The sequence below is a fragment of the Schistocerca piceifrons genome, chromosome 2, assembly GCF_021461385.2.
Source record: "Schistocerca piceifrons isolate TAMUIC-IGC-003096 chromosome 2, iqSchPice1.1, whole genome shotgun sequence".
Lineage (NCBI taxonomy): Eukaryota > Metazoa > Arthropoda > Insecta > Orthoptera > Acrididae > Schistocerca > Schistocerca piceifrons.
In genome coordinates, this window is record NC_060139.1 from 958445683 (window position 1) to 958462596 (window position 16914).

The 16914-nt window shown below is 37.5% G+C and overlaps 1 protein-coding gene across 1 annotated transcript in view; it reads right to left on the reverse strand.

The window, feature by feature from the left end:
* LOC124774921 overlaps positions 1–14022 on the reverse strand; it is a 143860-nt gene extending 129838 nt beyond the window's left edge. The window contains exon 1 of the mRNA XM_047249597.1: positions 13878–14022. Within this exon, the coding sequence (XP_047105553.1) occupies positions 13878–14022 (145 nt within the window). The remainder of the gene's footprint in view (positions 1–13877) is intronic.
* Positions 14023–16914: the final 2892 nt, after the last annotated feature.

The window sequence follows — 16914 nt, forward strand, 5'->3', positions numbered from 1 at the left end:
AGATTAAAATTTAAGCTGCATGTGAGATTGTCTGGGCAAGACTCAGTATCAGGAATGAGCATAAAATGGAAAATGGATCCTTCTATCACTCACCACACTCACCTCCTCGTGTAACCGAAAACCTGAGAGAAAATCTCAGGTCATTTGTTTGTAAGTCCCCCAATCACACTGTAATTGTCGGTGGACATTTTCGTCATCCAACAACCAGTTGGGAAAATTACAGTTTTGTTAGTGGTGAGTGTGACGAGACATCCTGTGAAACATTACTAAATACCTTCTTTGAAAACTACCTACAACAGACAGTTCATAACCCCATTCATGACGGAAATAGATTTAATGGCAACAAACAAATCTAATCTCTTTGAGGATGTTCGTATCAAAACTAGTGTCAGGCACTATGACATGGTTGTGGCAAAACTGACTGCCAAAGTACAAAGAACATGTAAAACAAAAAGATATATGTGTTCAGCAAACTAGACAAAAAAGTAGCAGAGTCATATCTAAATGAGGAATCTGAAACTTTCAGCACAGGACAGGAGCATGTAGAACTACTATAGCTCAAGATTAAAAGAATAGTTGACCTTGCACTGGACAGCTATGTATCCAGCAGAACAGTTTATAATGGGAAGGACCCTAAATGGTATACAGTCACTGTAAGGAAACTTCTAAAGAAACAGAGACTATTGCATAATAGGTGTAAAACAAAGCATAGGACTATGGAAAGTTGCTGAATGAAACATATTTGGCTGTCCAGAGAGCAATGTGTGAAGTGTTCAGTGAATACCGTAGCAAAATATTGTCAAATGATATTCAATAAAACCCAAAGAAATTCTGGCAGTATATAAAGCCACTGTTAGTGGCAACAAAGTTAGTGTCCAATCTCTAGTGAATGAAACAGGAACTGAAAGTGAGGGAAGCAAAGCAAAATCTGAAATGCTTCACTCCATTTTGAAATGTTCCTTTCCAAAGGAAAACCAATTTAATCATTGCACCACCGAAAAGACAAGTGAAATAAATGTTAGTGTCAGTCGTGTTGAGAAACAGCTGACATTATTAACACAGAACAAAGCTCCAGGGCCAGGACAGACATATATTTGCATATTTTCATTCAAAAATGAGCTGCATTAGTACTTAGCTGCCACCACACTCTTCTATTACAGTCATCAGGTGTCAAAAAAGTTCTGCACTGTTAGGAAGAGAGCCTGATGCCGCTGACATACTTTAATATAAACATAATCCTCAAAGCTTTCTTGTTTTCTATACAATTGTTAAGAAAATAGTATTGGGACCCCTGAAGTTATTTAAACTTTCTCATATTGTCCACATTTTCTACATACATCAGTGCTACCTCTGCAAGGTTTTATCACATCCCTGTGTACTGAATCATAATGTTCACTATTTTTTGTATTCTGTGACTGAGTGAACTTGATTTTAGCTCCTGTTTAGCAAGTTTCTGAAACGGTCTTTACAGAAAAGCTCATGACATGACAAAAATCAACAATGATCTGGCTTCTGTTTTCTTCATCATGCTTTTACATGGACTCTGTTATGTAGACCTCTTGCATTCTATAAACAACTTTCATATACCACGCACATATATTCCCTGTTTTTGACTGCTTTCTCTGTCCCACTCTTGCCAAATACTCTTCCACAATAGTATCTGTACTGATAGCTGCTCCACGTAGAACACATACTTTGTTGATGCTGCAGATTTTCACGATTTTTACTGAGAAAAACTTAAGCTGTGTCACAGGATTGAGAACTGTATGATACCACTAAATGGGTCAGGTATGTACTACATATCAGAAGTTGCTATTCAAGTAGCTGACTGCATGTAGGGGTACTTGATGTTTATATTTCCCCCCCTCCCCCCCCCCCCCCCCCCCCCCAGATTGACTTCCCATGAATTCCAACAAAGACAGCTGCAGGAGGCCAAGAAGCATTACTGTAAAGTCCACAAGTAAGTCCCCTACAGGCGAGAGTATTAAAATCCTAGTAGATAACTGCTGAAGCATTCACAACAAAGTGCCAGAGTTTGAAGCACTCCTGAAAATAGTAAAGCTCACATTGTACTACGTACAGAAAGCTGGCTGTAGCCTAAAGTTGATAGCAGTGATATTTTTGGGGAAAATTTAAGTGTTTATCAAAAGGATAGGGTAATGGGAAATGGAGGTGGTGTATTTCTCACAAGAAACTCAAATCCACCGAGATAGAAATTTAAGCTGCATGTCAGATTCCTTGGGCAAGATTCAGTGTTGGGGGTGGTCATAAAATGGTAACTTGTTCCTTCCATCATGTGCAATATTCCCCTCCTGCTGTAACCGGAAACTTTAGAGAAAACCTCAGGTCACTTGTAAGTTCCACAATCATACTGCAATCATTGGTAGAGACTTTCATTATCCAACAATCAATGGGAAAAATTACAGTTTTGTTAGTGGTGGGTGTGGCAAGACATCATGTGAAACATTACTAAATGCCTTACCTGAAAACTACCTAGAAGAGATAATTCATAATCACATTCACAATAGAAATATACTAGACTTAATGACAATAAAGAGACCTGAACTCTTTGGGGATGTTCCCATCAAAACTGGTATCAGTGACCATGATGTTGTAGCAACAGTGGTTACCAATGTATAAAGGACAACTAAAACAAATACAAAGATATGCATTTTCAGTAAACTAGATTAAAAAAAAGGCAGTCATTCTAAATGAGGATCTTGAAACTTTCAGCACTGGCAGGAGCTTTTAGAGGAACTATGGCTCAAGTTCTAAAAAAAATAGTTGACCATGCACAGTATAGATATGTACCCAGCAGAAGTTCATAATGGGAGGGACCCTTCACAATATACAGTCATTGTAAAGACACTGAGACTACTGCATAATAGGTGCAAAACAAAACATAGGACTATAGATAGAGAGATCCTGAATGAAACGAGTTTGGCTGTCAAGAGAAAGTTTACAAAGGAAAAACAATTTCATCTTCATAGCACTGAAAGGATGGGTGAAATAAGTGTTAGTGGTGTTGAGAAACAGCTGAATTCATTAAGAATGAACAAAGCTCTGGGGTCCAATGGAATCCCTATCAGATTCTATACTGAATTTGTGGCTGAGTCAGCCTCTCTTCTATCTATAATCTATCATAGATCTCTCAAACAAAAAACCATGGCCAGTAGTTGGAAGAAAGTACAGGTCACACCCGTTTACAAGAAGAGTAGTAGAAGTGATCCACAAAATTACCATCCAATATCCCTAGCACCAATTTGTTGTAAAATCTTAGAACATATTCAGAGCTCAAACACAATGAGCTATCTCGAACAGAATGACCTCTTCCATACCAAACAGCATGGATTCTGAAAACAAGGCTCATGTGAAACCCAACTCTCACTTCCCTCACATGACATACTGAAAGCTTTGGATCAACGCAGTCAGGTAGATGCTGTACTTCTTGCTTTCTGAAAAACATTTGACTCAATTTCACATTTTTGTTTATTATCAAAAGTATGATCACATGGGGTATCAAGTGAAATTTGTGACTGGATTAAGGATTTTTTGATAGGGAGGACACAGCATGTTATCTTGGATGAAGGGTTTTCACCAGATGTAGAAGCAACTTCAGGTGTTCCCAGGGAAGTGTGTTGGGACTCTCGCTATTCATATTGTACATTAATGACCTTGCAGATAATAGTATAATCTCAGACTTTTTGCAGACGATGCAGTTATCTGTAATGAAACACTGTCTGAAAGATGCTGTACATATTTTCACTCAGCTCTCGATAAGATTTCAAAGTGGTGCAAAGATCTGCAACTTGTTTTAAATGTTCAGAAATGTAAAATTGCGCACTTCACAAAATGAAAAAAAGTAGTATTGGATGACTATAATATTTATGAGTCACAGCTGGAATTGGCCAACTCATACAAATACCTGGGTGCAACAATATTATGAGAAGGAAAGTTGCCACTCACCATGTAGCGGAGATGCTGAGTCACTTCTTTTTGTTGTACCTATCTGTGACTCAGCATCTCCACTATATGGTGAGCTGCAACTTTCCTTCTCATAATATTGTTACATTCCGTCCTGGATTTTCCATTAAAATACCTGGTTGTAACACTTTGTAGGGATATGAAACAGAATTATCGCACAGGCTTACTTGTGGAACAAGCAGGTGGTAGGCTTCAGTTTATTGGTAAAATACTGGAAAAATGCAATCAAACTACAAAGGAAATGGCATACAAATCACTCATGCAACCCATTCCACAATATTGCTGTAGTGTGTGAGGACCCATACCAAACAGCATTAGCACAAGATATTGAACATATGGCCACAGGTATGTTTGGCCCATGGGAGAGTGTCACAGAGATGCTGAGGAAACTGAACTGGCAAGATTCTTGAAGATAGAAGTAAATTATCAGAGAAAACCTACTTAAAAAGTCAAGAACTTGCTTTATATGACGCCTCTAGGAATATACTACAACCACTTACGTATCGTTTACTTAAGGATCAGGAGTGCATGATTTGATTAATTACAGCATGCACAGAGGCATTTAAATAATCACTTTTCTTGTGCCGCATATGTGAATGGACAGGAAACAATCCTTACAACTGGTACAATGGAATGTCCCCTCTGCCAAAGTGGTTCACAGAGTGGAGGTGTAGATGTAGTATTTTAAAGGGAGTATGAAATCAATGCATCACTGCTTAAGAATCAAGTTATATATATTTTTTAAATCTTTTGCTTTACCTTTTTTGTTCGTGTGTAACCGATAACACATTTTAACAAGCAATCTGTTTCCTTTTTAATATATGAATTTGCTTATGATTATTTCAGAGTCATATCACATTTTTCTGGTTACATTTCTTTAGTACTGTGTACAAAGTATTTGCTTAATAGCTCCTACCGAGCTACATGTTATGATGGCTCATTCATTATGTTACAAACATGCCAAATCCCCTATCACACCAATAATAGTTTTTCTTCATTAAACTCCTCATCAGTAACTAGATTCTTTGTCAGCTCTTTCACTTTGGTTACACATCGTACCAAATAACTACATACTTCTGTTCAGAATTATTCCCTTGCAATCAAATACAAATTTAATACACACATGCGTTAATTTTTCCATCGTATTCCTCTCCAAATTGAAAACAATTCTGACAGTGTGTCCAATTCTAATATCATAAAGTCAGTTTCTTTTCTCTGTTACTTATACACATTTTAACATTCTTTCTGAACTTTTTGGAAGTTTCCTTGAACTACTGGTAGAATCGGTATGATTGGCATTTGTACAATTACAGCTTTTTGCCACCCAAGGACTTTGTATTCTCTACTTACTATAGTTTCAAATTACTACAATATTTTTATGTACAAACACATCCTTCTATTCATCTTGATTTAGGGATGCTTTTCACAGTCTTTTTGTAAGCCACGTATAGTAGATGGCTACAAAGTGAAGTCACTGTTGTACGTATTTATCTGTGCCTCCCTGTCAAGGAAAGTTATTCCACACTGACTTCAGTCTCATATAAAGCTGCACCATGTAATCTGCAAGCATCATACATCCTGATCCCAAAATCATTTCCAACGTAGTCTTGTCCCTCCATTTCTTCTGTGAATGATCAGCATGTAGCAACATATAAATTTTAAGATTTGTAAGTAGCTTTTATGTACCTGATGACTCATTCCATGCTGCAATGATAATTACAAACACAACTTATGGAACATGTAAGTAGCTATCTCAGCATACATTTTTAAAATATATTGTTACCTCTATCACTTTAATCTTTTAAATTCCAGCAGGGGGGAGGGACAATTTCTTCTTTCAATGCATATTATCTTTTCTCATAGTCATCATTTTACTTCCAAAGAATATTTCAATAAGCATACTTGTACCTGTACCATTAATAAAAAAAATTCATGCACAAGTTACTCTTGCACAAGTATCTTGTGATTTATTTCTTTATTTATTTTTACTCACTTTCTTCAATCATGTGACATTACAGGTAGTTCCTTTTCGTGGCTTTTGGTGATTAATTTATTTTTAGACACTTTCTTCAATTGTGTCACATTACAGTTGTCATTCCTTTTTATGCCCTGTTACTGAACATTCAGAACAGTACACACTTATCTCAAAGCATTCAGCATTTTTTTTTTTTTTTTTTTTTTTTTTTTTTGTGAGAAAGACAAATGCACAAGAAAGATTGTCTCTACCTCTCAATTCAAGTTCTCAGTGAGAAGAGCAGTGGTTAGTGTTGGTAGCAATAAATATTAACAAACAATAGACTGCCACTTTCCATCATTTTCTCTTTCAATCCTGCACATTTTGATTTCACTGAAGGATTAATGAAAGTACCTACGATGAGATGCCAGCCAAATGCATGGAAATCTTAGCAAAAATTCTGATCATAAACAGTTTTCTAACCATTTGGGGAAAAGATAAAAAGTAGGATGGAAGGCTTGATACTGATGTATGTGCATGAAATGAAGTTTATACAACAGATTAGATACAGTAGATAAAAAATTAGGATTACAGAACTCTACATGCTCTATGACTCTGAGAATTCAGTGAACTGTGAAGCATGTATTTTGCTGCATTTAACTCTGTTGCATGGAATCAAAACAGAAAAAATAATGATAAAAAGTCAATAGTTTCCTAAAAACAAAGGAAAGTGCAGTACAGAGAGACATCACGGTTGACAAATAATCCAGGATTTAAGCTGTAATCTCCTGTCAATCAATTTCATTAGGATGGGTCATAAATACAACCGATAAAGTTTCCACCCTTGTTTCTTAATTGCCTAAAGCTGGGTTAAATCTGAGCCTGCTGTTGTGTGTGTGTGTGTGTGTGTGTGTGTGTGTGTGTGTGTGTGTGTGTGTGTGTGCGCGCACACATCTGATGAACAATTAATAACCAACATTCTCCTTTTAAACGTCCCTGTTCGACAATTAACAATTCCTCTATGCGGCGACCAGCAATATATCCTAATTTACATTGCCATAATGTACTTTAATATACAGGGTGTCCCATTTATCTTTACCACCCTAAATAACTATTTGTCCAGGTGCAAATTACAAAATGTTGCAAGCAAATGTTCTTTAGCTGTCAGTGGGACATCAATCAGCATGATCGCCTTTGTTGGCTTTGTTTTTTTTACAAAGATATGAACAGTGGTATGACTTTCTTAAATGGCACCCTGTATTTTTTATTCCGTAATTCATTTCCTCTCCTAAAGACCTATTCAGAAATGTATCACAGTGTACCATTCACTGAAACACAACGTTATTAATTACATAACACAACATTGACGTTGACACTCCCAGCGCTTAGTGCAGGTACCAGGGTAATGGAACACATCCACGTGCTGACATTGACAGAAGACAAATGCAAACATAAGTAGAATGCACACCCGTCATTTCATCAAACATCGTCAGTTGAAGAGTTGTGTGAGTAGAATGTACACCAATGAAGAGAAGGTACAAATGCTACTCATCTGTGGGGAATGTAAGTTAGCAGAACAGTAATTGCAATACTGTTTTCTTATGTATCGGTACATTTAGCACAGTAGTTTAGTCCTTTTACATACTGTTGTGTAGAGTAGGGATACAGCAAAGGCCGTCCTTCCTACAAACTGCATTGACAAATGTTTCTTTTATTGTTTTTGTTGTTGTTGTTGAAGGTAGGCTAAATGCTACGCAGGCAGCGGAACTGTACAGAGAGCAATATCCTGACAAGAACCCACCTTCCCGACAGATACTTTCTCATCTTGTTGCAATGTTTCAGGAAACGAGAAGTTTCAACCCACGACAACGCAATCATCATAGCATTTGCGCAGACGAAGCTGTCGAAGTTACTGTTCTCACTTCCGTTGTTATGAATCCACATGTGGGCACATGAGCGTTAGAACACAAGATTGGCATTCATAAAAGCAGTGTACATCATATTCTTACACATCACCGGATCCATCCTTACCATGACGAAGCTGTTGAAGTTACTGTTCTTGCTTCCGTTGCTATGAATCCACATGTGAGCACACGGCAGTTAGAACACAAGATTGGCATTCCTAAAACCAGTGTACATCATATTCTTACATGTCACCGGATCCATCCTTACTATGTACACCTATACCAAGAATTGCATGGGAATGATTTCCACAATCGTATACAGTCCTGTTAGTGGGCACAGTAGCAAATCCTTGCCAACCTGAACTACTTCTTATATGTTCTATTTACCGATGAATGTTACTTCTCAAACAAAGGACAGGTAAACACAAGGAACATGCATTATTGGTCCAGCGACAACCCACTATGGCTTAGACAGGTGGAACATCAGCGTCAATGAAGAGTTGACGTCTGGTGTGGGATGCCTGGTACAATTATTGGCCCTTATTTCATCAATGGTAGTCTAAACGGCACAGTGTATGCCAACTTCGTCAGACAAACTCTTCCTCCTCTTCTGGATGAAGTGCCGCTAAGAACCAGAATACTTATGTGGTATCAACATGATGGATGTCCAGCACATAGTGCCTTGCGTGCACGTTGTACTCTGAACTGACGGATTGGTCGAGGAGGAACAGTTACTCGGCCTACTAGGTCTCCTGATTTAAAACCTCTGAAGTTTTTTCTTTGGGGATGCATTAAAGATGCTGTCTATCACAATATTCCAATAACTCCAGAGGACATGCAGGAACATATCGTGGTTGCTTGTAATTCTCTTCAGCAGGCAACACTGGAAGCAGTAAATAATTCTTTCATTCAATGAGTGCACCAGTGTATCTGCGTCCAGTCACCACTTTGAGCTCCTTTGACTGTTCTACTCCTGGGCAATGGTACAGTAGAGTCATTTTGTGTTCATGGTTTTATTTGGTTTTCATTTGTTTTCTGACAACTCCAGCAAGTGGACAAGTTTGTGGTCCCGGGCTCAAAGTCAATGTTGTGTTATGCAATTAATAACGTCGTGTTTCAGTGAATGGTGCACTGCGATACATTTTTGAATAGGTCTTTAGGAGAGGAAATGAATTACTGAATAAAAATACAGGGTGTCATTTAAAAAAGTCATACTGCTGTTCATATCTTTGTAAAAAACAAAGCTACAATGAAGACAATCATGCTGATTGATGTCCCCCTGATGGCTAAAGAACATTTGCTTGAAACATTTTGTAATTTGCATCTGGGCAAACAGTTATTTAGGGTGGTCACGATAAATGGGACACCCTGCATACAGCCCTGTTTTAAAATATTCAAATTCATCACACCCAGACCAAAAAATTGTTCCTTTGCTTGAAACCCAAACAAAAGGGACAAAACTACAAAGTCATCATTCCCTCATTCAAGTGACAAGTCCATGGAGAATGGTGTTTCTAACCAAAAGTAAAAATGTTTTCTTTAAACAGTGCTCCACAGCTTCAATGTATTTAATGTACAGGATTATGGAAAACATCAAAGGCTGCTGTGATGTCTGGGCTCTTTATTTGCAATACGCAATGAATGTTATCGACAAATGATCTCAGGTTGATTCCACATTTCCAGATGGCTTTTGACACTGTTCCTCACATGCAAGTTCTAATCAAATTGTGCACATATGGAGTTTTGCCTAAGTTGCATGATTGAATTTGTCATTTCCTGTTAGAGAGGTCACAGTTAATAGTAACTGCTGGGAAGTCATTTAAAGATACAAAAGCAGGATCGGGGGTTCACAATGAAATGTTATGGACCTTCTGCTGTTGTCAATCCACACAAACACTTTAGGAGACAACACAGTTTGTCTGAAAATTATGCTGTTGTTTAACTTCTAGTATAGTCATCAGAAGAAGAAAACCTACTTGGCAAATGATTTTGACAGGATATCTGTATAAAACGAATCACTAAATTTCGATTACATGAGAAATCACACAAATTTAAAGGCTATGAATTCAACTAAAAACCACAGAATTACAATTATGAATAACTTAAACTGGAACCATCAAATAAGAAAATTTAGCGTGGATTGCAGTGTTTTAATGGTAGAACATTTAGATGATGTAACAAATCTACTAATGAGAATGCCTACACCATACCTTTAAATATCATTCTGATGTATTGTAGTGAAGTGCGGGATACTTCCCGGACAGGATTGGTGAAGGACATCTTAAAAGCTCAAAGAATGGCAGCTTGCTTTGTATTATCACAAAATAGAGGACAGAGTATCATGGATATGATAACCGAGTTGGGATGGCAATCATTATAGCAAAGGCATCTTTCAATGTGGCAAAATCTTTTCACAGAAGATTGATCACCAACTTTCATCTACATCTACATACATACACAGCCAGCAACCATATGATGCATGGTGGAGATTACCTTATACCATTTCTAGTCATTCACTTCTCAGTTGCACTTGCAAATAGAGCAAGGGAAAAACAACTGTCTGTGTACCTCCATACAAGCCCTCTAATTTCTCTTATTTTACCTTTGTGGTCCTTACATGAGATGTAAGCTGGCAGCAGTAGAATTGTTCTGCAGTCAGCATCAAATACCGGATCTCTAAATTTTCTCAATACTGCTCCATGAAAACAATGTCCTCTTCTCTCCAGAGGTTCCTGTTTGAGTTCATGAAGCATCTTCATAATACTTGTGTGTTGATCGAACTTACAGGTAACAAATCCTGCGGCCTGCCTCTGAATTGTTTTGATGTCTTCTTTTAATCCGAATCAATAGGTTGAGCAGCACTCAAGAGTGATTCACAATAGCATTCCATACACAGTCTCCTTTAAGATGAACAACATTTTCCTAAAAAATCAAGCATTCGCCTTCCCTACCCTATCCTTATGTGCTCTTCTATTTCATATTGCTTTGCAAGATTATGCCCTAATATTTAATCGACATGATAGTGTCAACCAGCACTCTACTAATGCTGTATTCCAACACCATGGTATTGTTTTTCACACTCATCTGCATTAACTTACATTTTTCTACATTTAGAGCGAGCTGCCATTCATTACACCAGCTAGAAATTTTGTCTAAGCCATTTTATGTTCTCCTACAATCACTCAATGATGGTACATTCCCGTACATCACAGCATAGTCAGCAAACAGCCACAGATTGCTGCTCACCCTGTCTGTCAGATCATATCTGTATATACGAAATAAGAACAGCCGTATAACACTTCCCTGGCTCACTCAGGATGATACCCTTCTCTCTGATGAACACTCATAATCAACAACAACATACTTCACCCTGTTACTTAAGAAGTCTTCGAGATAATCACATCTCAGGGAATATATTCCACATGATTTAACTTAATCGTCAGTCTATAGTGGGGCACCATATCAAACGTTTTCTGGAAGTCAAATTCCAAATGCCAAAATATTTTGTTGACTCCCATCTCTTCTGCTTCTTTTACTTAGCATTAATCCTATTTATCACAGGGGTCCATTGTACTCAAGAATTTGGTAAGTTTACTTTACTTAATTTTGTGGCATATGCCCTTCCTGTCATCACAGTCATTATTTCCTAAGAGAGAAAAGTCATGAGTGCCACATGGTTATGAACTGTGTAAACTTCATTCTGCATACGACTGTATTTTAACTGTTAGTACTTCCTGAGGCAGAAATTGGGGACCTGTCCGGTACTTGCCTGAACAAGCTTGAAAAACCTCCTAAAAACCAGTGCACCAGCCACCATTTTTAATTTGCCGCATGGATTTGAGCAAGGTATGACTCACCTTTCTGTCTCATAAGCTAGTGAGCTGCACATTATGCTATAAGAGTGAGTTGTTGATTTCCACCTATGTCGAGATAATATGAGAGACAGCAGAGCTCTCATGGAAAGATTTAGATATTCATTTTTCATGTGTGTTACTTGACAGGGAACAAATGACAAAGCATTTGAAAGTGTTTCCTTGAACTCCCTGCAAAACACTTTAGTATGAATTGCAGAGTAATCATAAAGATGGAGATGGTTTGAACCCCACTGAGAATTACAAGGCATGGTCCTATTGGCAATAAGAATGCCCTTGCCTTTCTTGGGACAAGAGGAACATTCTGTACAAGTCATTAGCATATGGATGGATGCGGGGGGGGGGGGGGGGGGGGGGGGGGGAAGGTTGTGATGACAGACTCATCTGTAGCTTTGCATAAGAAGTAGGACTGATTAGAAGGTTGTGAGTTGGCAAACCCAATGAATGTGACACTACCAAAAAAACCTGGCTGTGGTGACAGACTGACCAGCAGCTCAGCCTGTTTGAAAAAAAATCGCCAATAATATCATGTTATAGTTGCTATATTGTTTACAGCATTTCCCACATGTTTCCTATGTCATTGGTCAAAGCTGACAACTTGTATTGAACATTCCTCTATACCCCCTTTCTACAACTGTTCAAGTGAACAGTTATAGCAGGACTTACAATTTAACATCAACTCCATGCCTTGATGCAACTTGGTAGTTTCCTCATTGACAAATCATTACTACAGACAAAACAAATGCAGGCAACAGAAAAAAATCCTCGATTCAACCAGTGATTGAGTCCCGAACATTTAAATCACACTTATCGTCAGAATACCTCAATTTCTCATTGGCAGGTAGTACTATTATAATTCTTGAGTTACTTACTATTGTCATTTATTCAGACCGTTACTTTTGGTACAAATGGAGAACAATGTGGGCTGTCTGTTAAGCACTGTACGAACAAAGAGAGCTTTTTGCTTAACAGAAGTATAAATAGTTCAGAAGTGTGAACTGCACTACAGATGGTATTGAGTTATTGCCTCAATCGGTGTCACCTGTTGAAAAATAAAAACTGCACACACACTAAAAAGTGGACATTAAAAAATGCATTCACAAACTGCATTGGCTGCCATATTCACGTATTATATATATTTTTGAGCATACCAATAATATTTTTTTAGTACTGCAGCTGGTTAATTTACTGGCTATTACTTTTAAAATCAGCTGAATTTTAAGTAAGATATTGTGTTAAATTGCTGGCTGCCAAACCAAACACATGGCGCTCTTACAGATACTTAGATTTCAAAGAAAAATTTTATTCCAGAAGAAGAACACTATTAAGAAGTTCTTTAGTGAAATATATACTCCGGTTCATGTTAATACCTTTGTTACTAACACGTCAATAAAGTACAAAGCACTTGTCCAGATTTGACACAACTCAAAACAATGTGTATAAAGAACGCAATTATGCATGCAAACTTTTAATAATAATTTTAAAAAAGGAAAAATTTGGTTAATCAATAGTGAGTACGAAAGGGACATAGAAAATTGTTATTGTAATCAAAGGATGTCGCTGGCTCAAGTAGCATCAGTCTGTTTACAAACAGAACAATCATAACATTATTTAGGAAAACTCCTCGACTGATTGCAAATGATATATATAGTTATTAGAAACAGATTTTCAAGCAGTAGATAACAGACAAAATCGGGCAGTAAATATGTACATTCGTTTCTTTCGGGTTTTGTTTTTGTTGTCGTTCTGGATATAGGTTAGGGCACACATCTGTCGTAAATACACTAACCTTCCAGATACATCTTAATTATGAACGTGGAGCACAAAATGTCAACTGTGTCACTGTGAACAGATCTGTGCCCAGTTATCTTGAGAAGGTATTTAGGTTCACCTTCAGTTTTTTAAATAAGCCCCGCCATAATCTCTACAAATCTGTCATAGCAGAAGTCATTACAGCATTTTTAATAGTGTAACATCTGTAACGCGGTGAGAGCAAATAATTGGTCGAAATATTAATAGATTTATAAAACGTAACAGTATAACGGTATTTTATTGCATTTCTGCCGCAAAATAATGCCCAAACACTGAGAAACTCTAACAGCACACAGTACTGACGCTTTTGTCAAAGCACAAATAATTAGCGAAACTATCGATTTTACTTACCTTCTTGTGTATTCTCTAGCATTTCTTGAAGCTCTGAGATATTTGGGTGTGTTATTCCACATGACTTCGCAAATCTTTCTAAAAATGAGCAAATGACGGCAAAATTTGGGTCAGAACCACAAGAAGCTTCGCCATCCGACGCCATTTTCACTTACATGAAGCACAACTACGATACTGACAACAAGATTTTCTGGATATGCATCTCTCGTCGTTTAAACATTCCCAGATCAGGATATTCATCACAAAATTGAAGACTTGCCAAATCGGAACACTTGCTGTGTGCGGCTCTACAAAATACACAAAAATTTAAATATCAACTACGCTCTTTTTATACGTTAAATATCTTTGTTTTCAATCTGCTAAAGACAAGTTCAATTAACGCTCCTGCAACGCTAACGTCAATGTTTTGCTCAACTAGATGGATTATATTGTATAAAGCAGCTTTAATACACCAGATAAAAACAACATTTCCGGCACGGTACCTATGATCGATGAAACCCGAATAGCCACCACTCTTCTCATTAAAATGAGGGAAGTTTAACATAACGCACTTGTAGATAGTTTTGGGAATGGCTATCTGTTAAAAACTTGAAACTAATACCTTAATGTGTTCAATACAGCTACTTCTTATTGATCCTAGAGTTTTTTAATAACAAATATAGTGTAATGTCCGTCATGTCAATACATGCAATCCAAGGCCGCTCTGTCTCGCACGTCAGATTTAAATGGTTAGAACACACAGCGAGGGTAAAACACATGTGATATTTCAGTTCAGAGTCATCATTCTACACAAGGAAAAGATGAATTTACTAGAGGAAAAGTAGCTGGCACACTAGTTAAAGGAACGTATATATTTGAGTTTCCCGGTCCTGAAACTCCGTACGAAAGCGCAATTCTTTTAGGATAACGCAATGCGGCACTCTTTCGTCTGAATCATTGCTGAGAAAGCGAAACACACACGAATTTCTGGTTATTAAATGTGTTCATCGTTTTGACAAGTTGCGTAAATTCAAAAATCTGCGTTCCTATTTCCCCCGTCCCGAGAGCGAAGAGAACTTGAAAAGTAAACTATTCGGGTGCGCTATGAAACTACCCGTATCACTACTTAGTTCCGTCTGTTACCTGAAGAATATTGTCTAACCAATATTATTACTGACGTGTTTATGTTGTCGTCATTTGATCATCATTATCGACGCGCAAGTCGCCGAAGTGATGTCAAATAGGAAGACTCGCAATAGGCGGCCGAGCTACCTCATATTCACGGCAACAATACCCTACGATCATTTCATTTATTATTTCGGGATACCTGTTGCATCAGCAACTGGATTCTCCACGCTTGGATTCCCTACCTGCGTCATTGACAACGTTCTTAAACTAGAAAGAGTGATAGTTCCATATGATTTCGACTATTCTCCGGTACTGAACGCTGTGGCCTTTTTAAATCATATTTTCTATGAATTTATTTATTTCCTCTTTTCACCGGCAAAAAATGGTAGTGTTAGGCTACACATTACTCTCTTCTGTACAAGATACTTTGACTCTTAACATTTGTTTACAGTGGGATGCGTGTATGAGACATATTGTGGAATATATCAATGAGAAAACACTGAGCCTAATGAGCTTCTGAAAAGAAAAAGGGATTAGAGCTATAAAATACGAACAAAATTTAGGTAATTTTTTTTTTACAGAAGCAAATCACTACTATGCAAATGGAAGAGGTGCTGAGCAGCTTCAGAGGCTTCACTTTGATAGTGGTGAAGCGATGCAAGCAGAGGTGAGGTTGTAGCTCCATCAACAAAGTTAAACATTATACAGCGACTGTATCAACAAACTGGTCTCTCGTTGGGAGAAATGTAATCATCACCAGGGTGACTATGTTGAGCAATAAATATTAGACATGAACAATAAAGAAGTAGAATGTTAATAATCTTTTTTACTTAACAAAACGTTAAGAATTTTTATATAAAAAATTTGGAGGCATTACTTTTCAGCACACCCTATATATGCTGACCCATTAAGTTCAGATCATAGAAGAAAAATGTTGTATCACAGAACCCCAAACAATGCCTTTATCATTGTGTGTCCAGAAAAATTAGAATTCAGGGAAGAAATTTTTAAAGCATTCTAGGTGGAAAATACTCCTTTTGTAAACAGCTGGAGCAGCACACAGTTTTAACCTGACAGGAAGTTTCACATCAGGACACCACACTGCCGGAGCGTGAGAATTTATTCTGGAAACAAATACTAGTGACTACCAGCAGACCTCTATTGTTTCAGTTACAGTTAACTACTTTCACTGAAAAATACCTACATAATCATGCAAATATTAAGGTACCAATTGAGGGTAAACAGCAGTTATTTAATACAACTGAGAGAGCAGAACTTTTTTTCAAAAGCAGTTTGCCTTCTTATCTGCTACATTACATTTAGCTGGCTTAGTGCAGGAAATGAAGACCACTAGCAATAAGAGGAATCTCCATGTACACATGGGAAAACCATTTGATGTCACTCTATATCTCCAACACAAAGAAACAGCCTAAGACACAATAAGAAAATCACACCCCTAATTAATAGGCTTCAGGACCAGACGGTATGTATACAGAATCTTATCACATGATGGAAGACTACTGAATATCTAGGACAAAAATATTTGTAGTCTTTATGGTATGTACCACAGATTTCGACACTATTAACAGAAAAAGATTTTTCTGAAAACTCAGCCTATTCATTGGTGACACATGCCAAATAAAGAAGGTACTTTCAGACACCCTAAGATACAACTACATCCAGATATCTGATGACATCACCCTACCCAACAATTTTAGACAAAAAATGGAGTACCACAAGGAGAACCAATTAGTCCAACACTGCTCAACATCATGACAGCAGACATAAGAAAGATCATCATGGACAGTATAAAGTAATTGGATAGATAAACCTTTTGTCTAAACCACTATCCACTGTTGGATTATCCTTATTATCCAAGGGTCTCAATTTCAGCTCTAAATGTGCATTTAATCATACTGCTTTGGTGAAG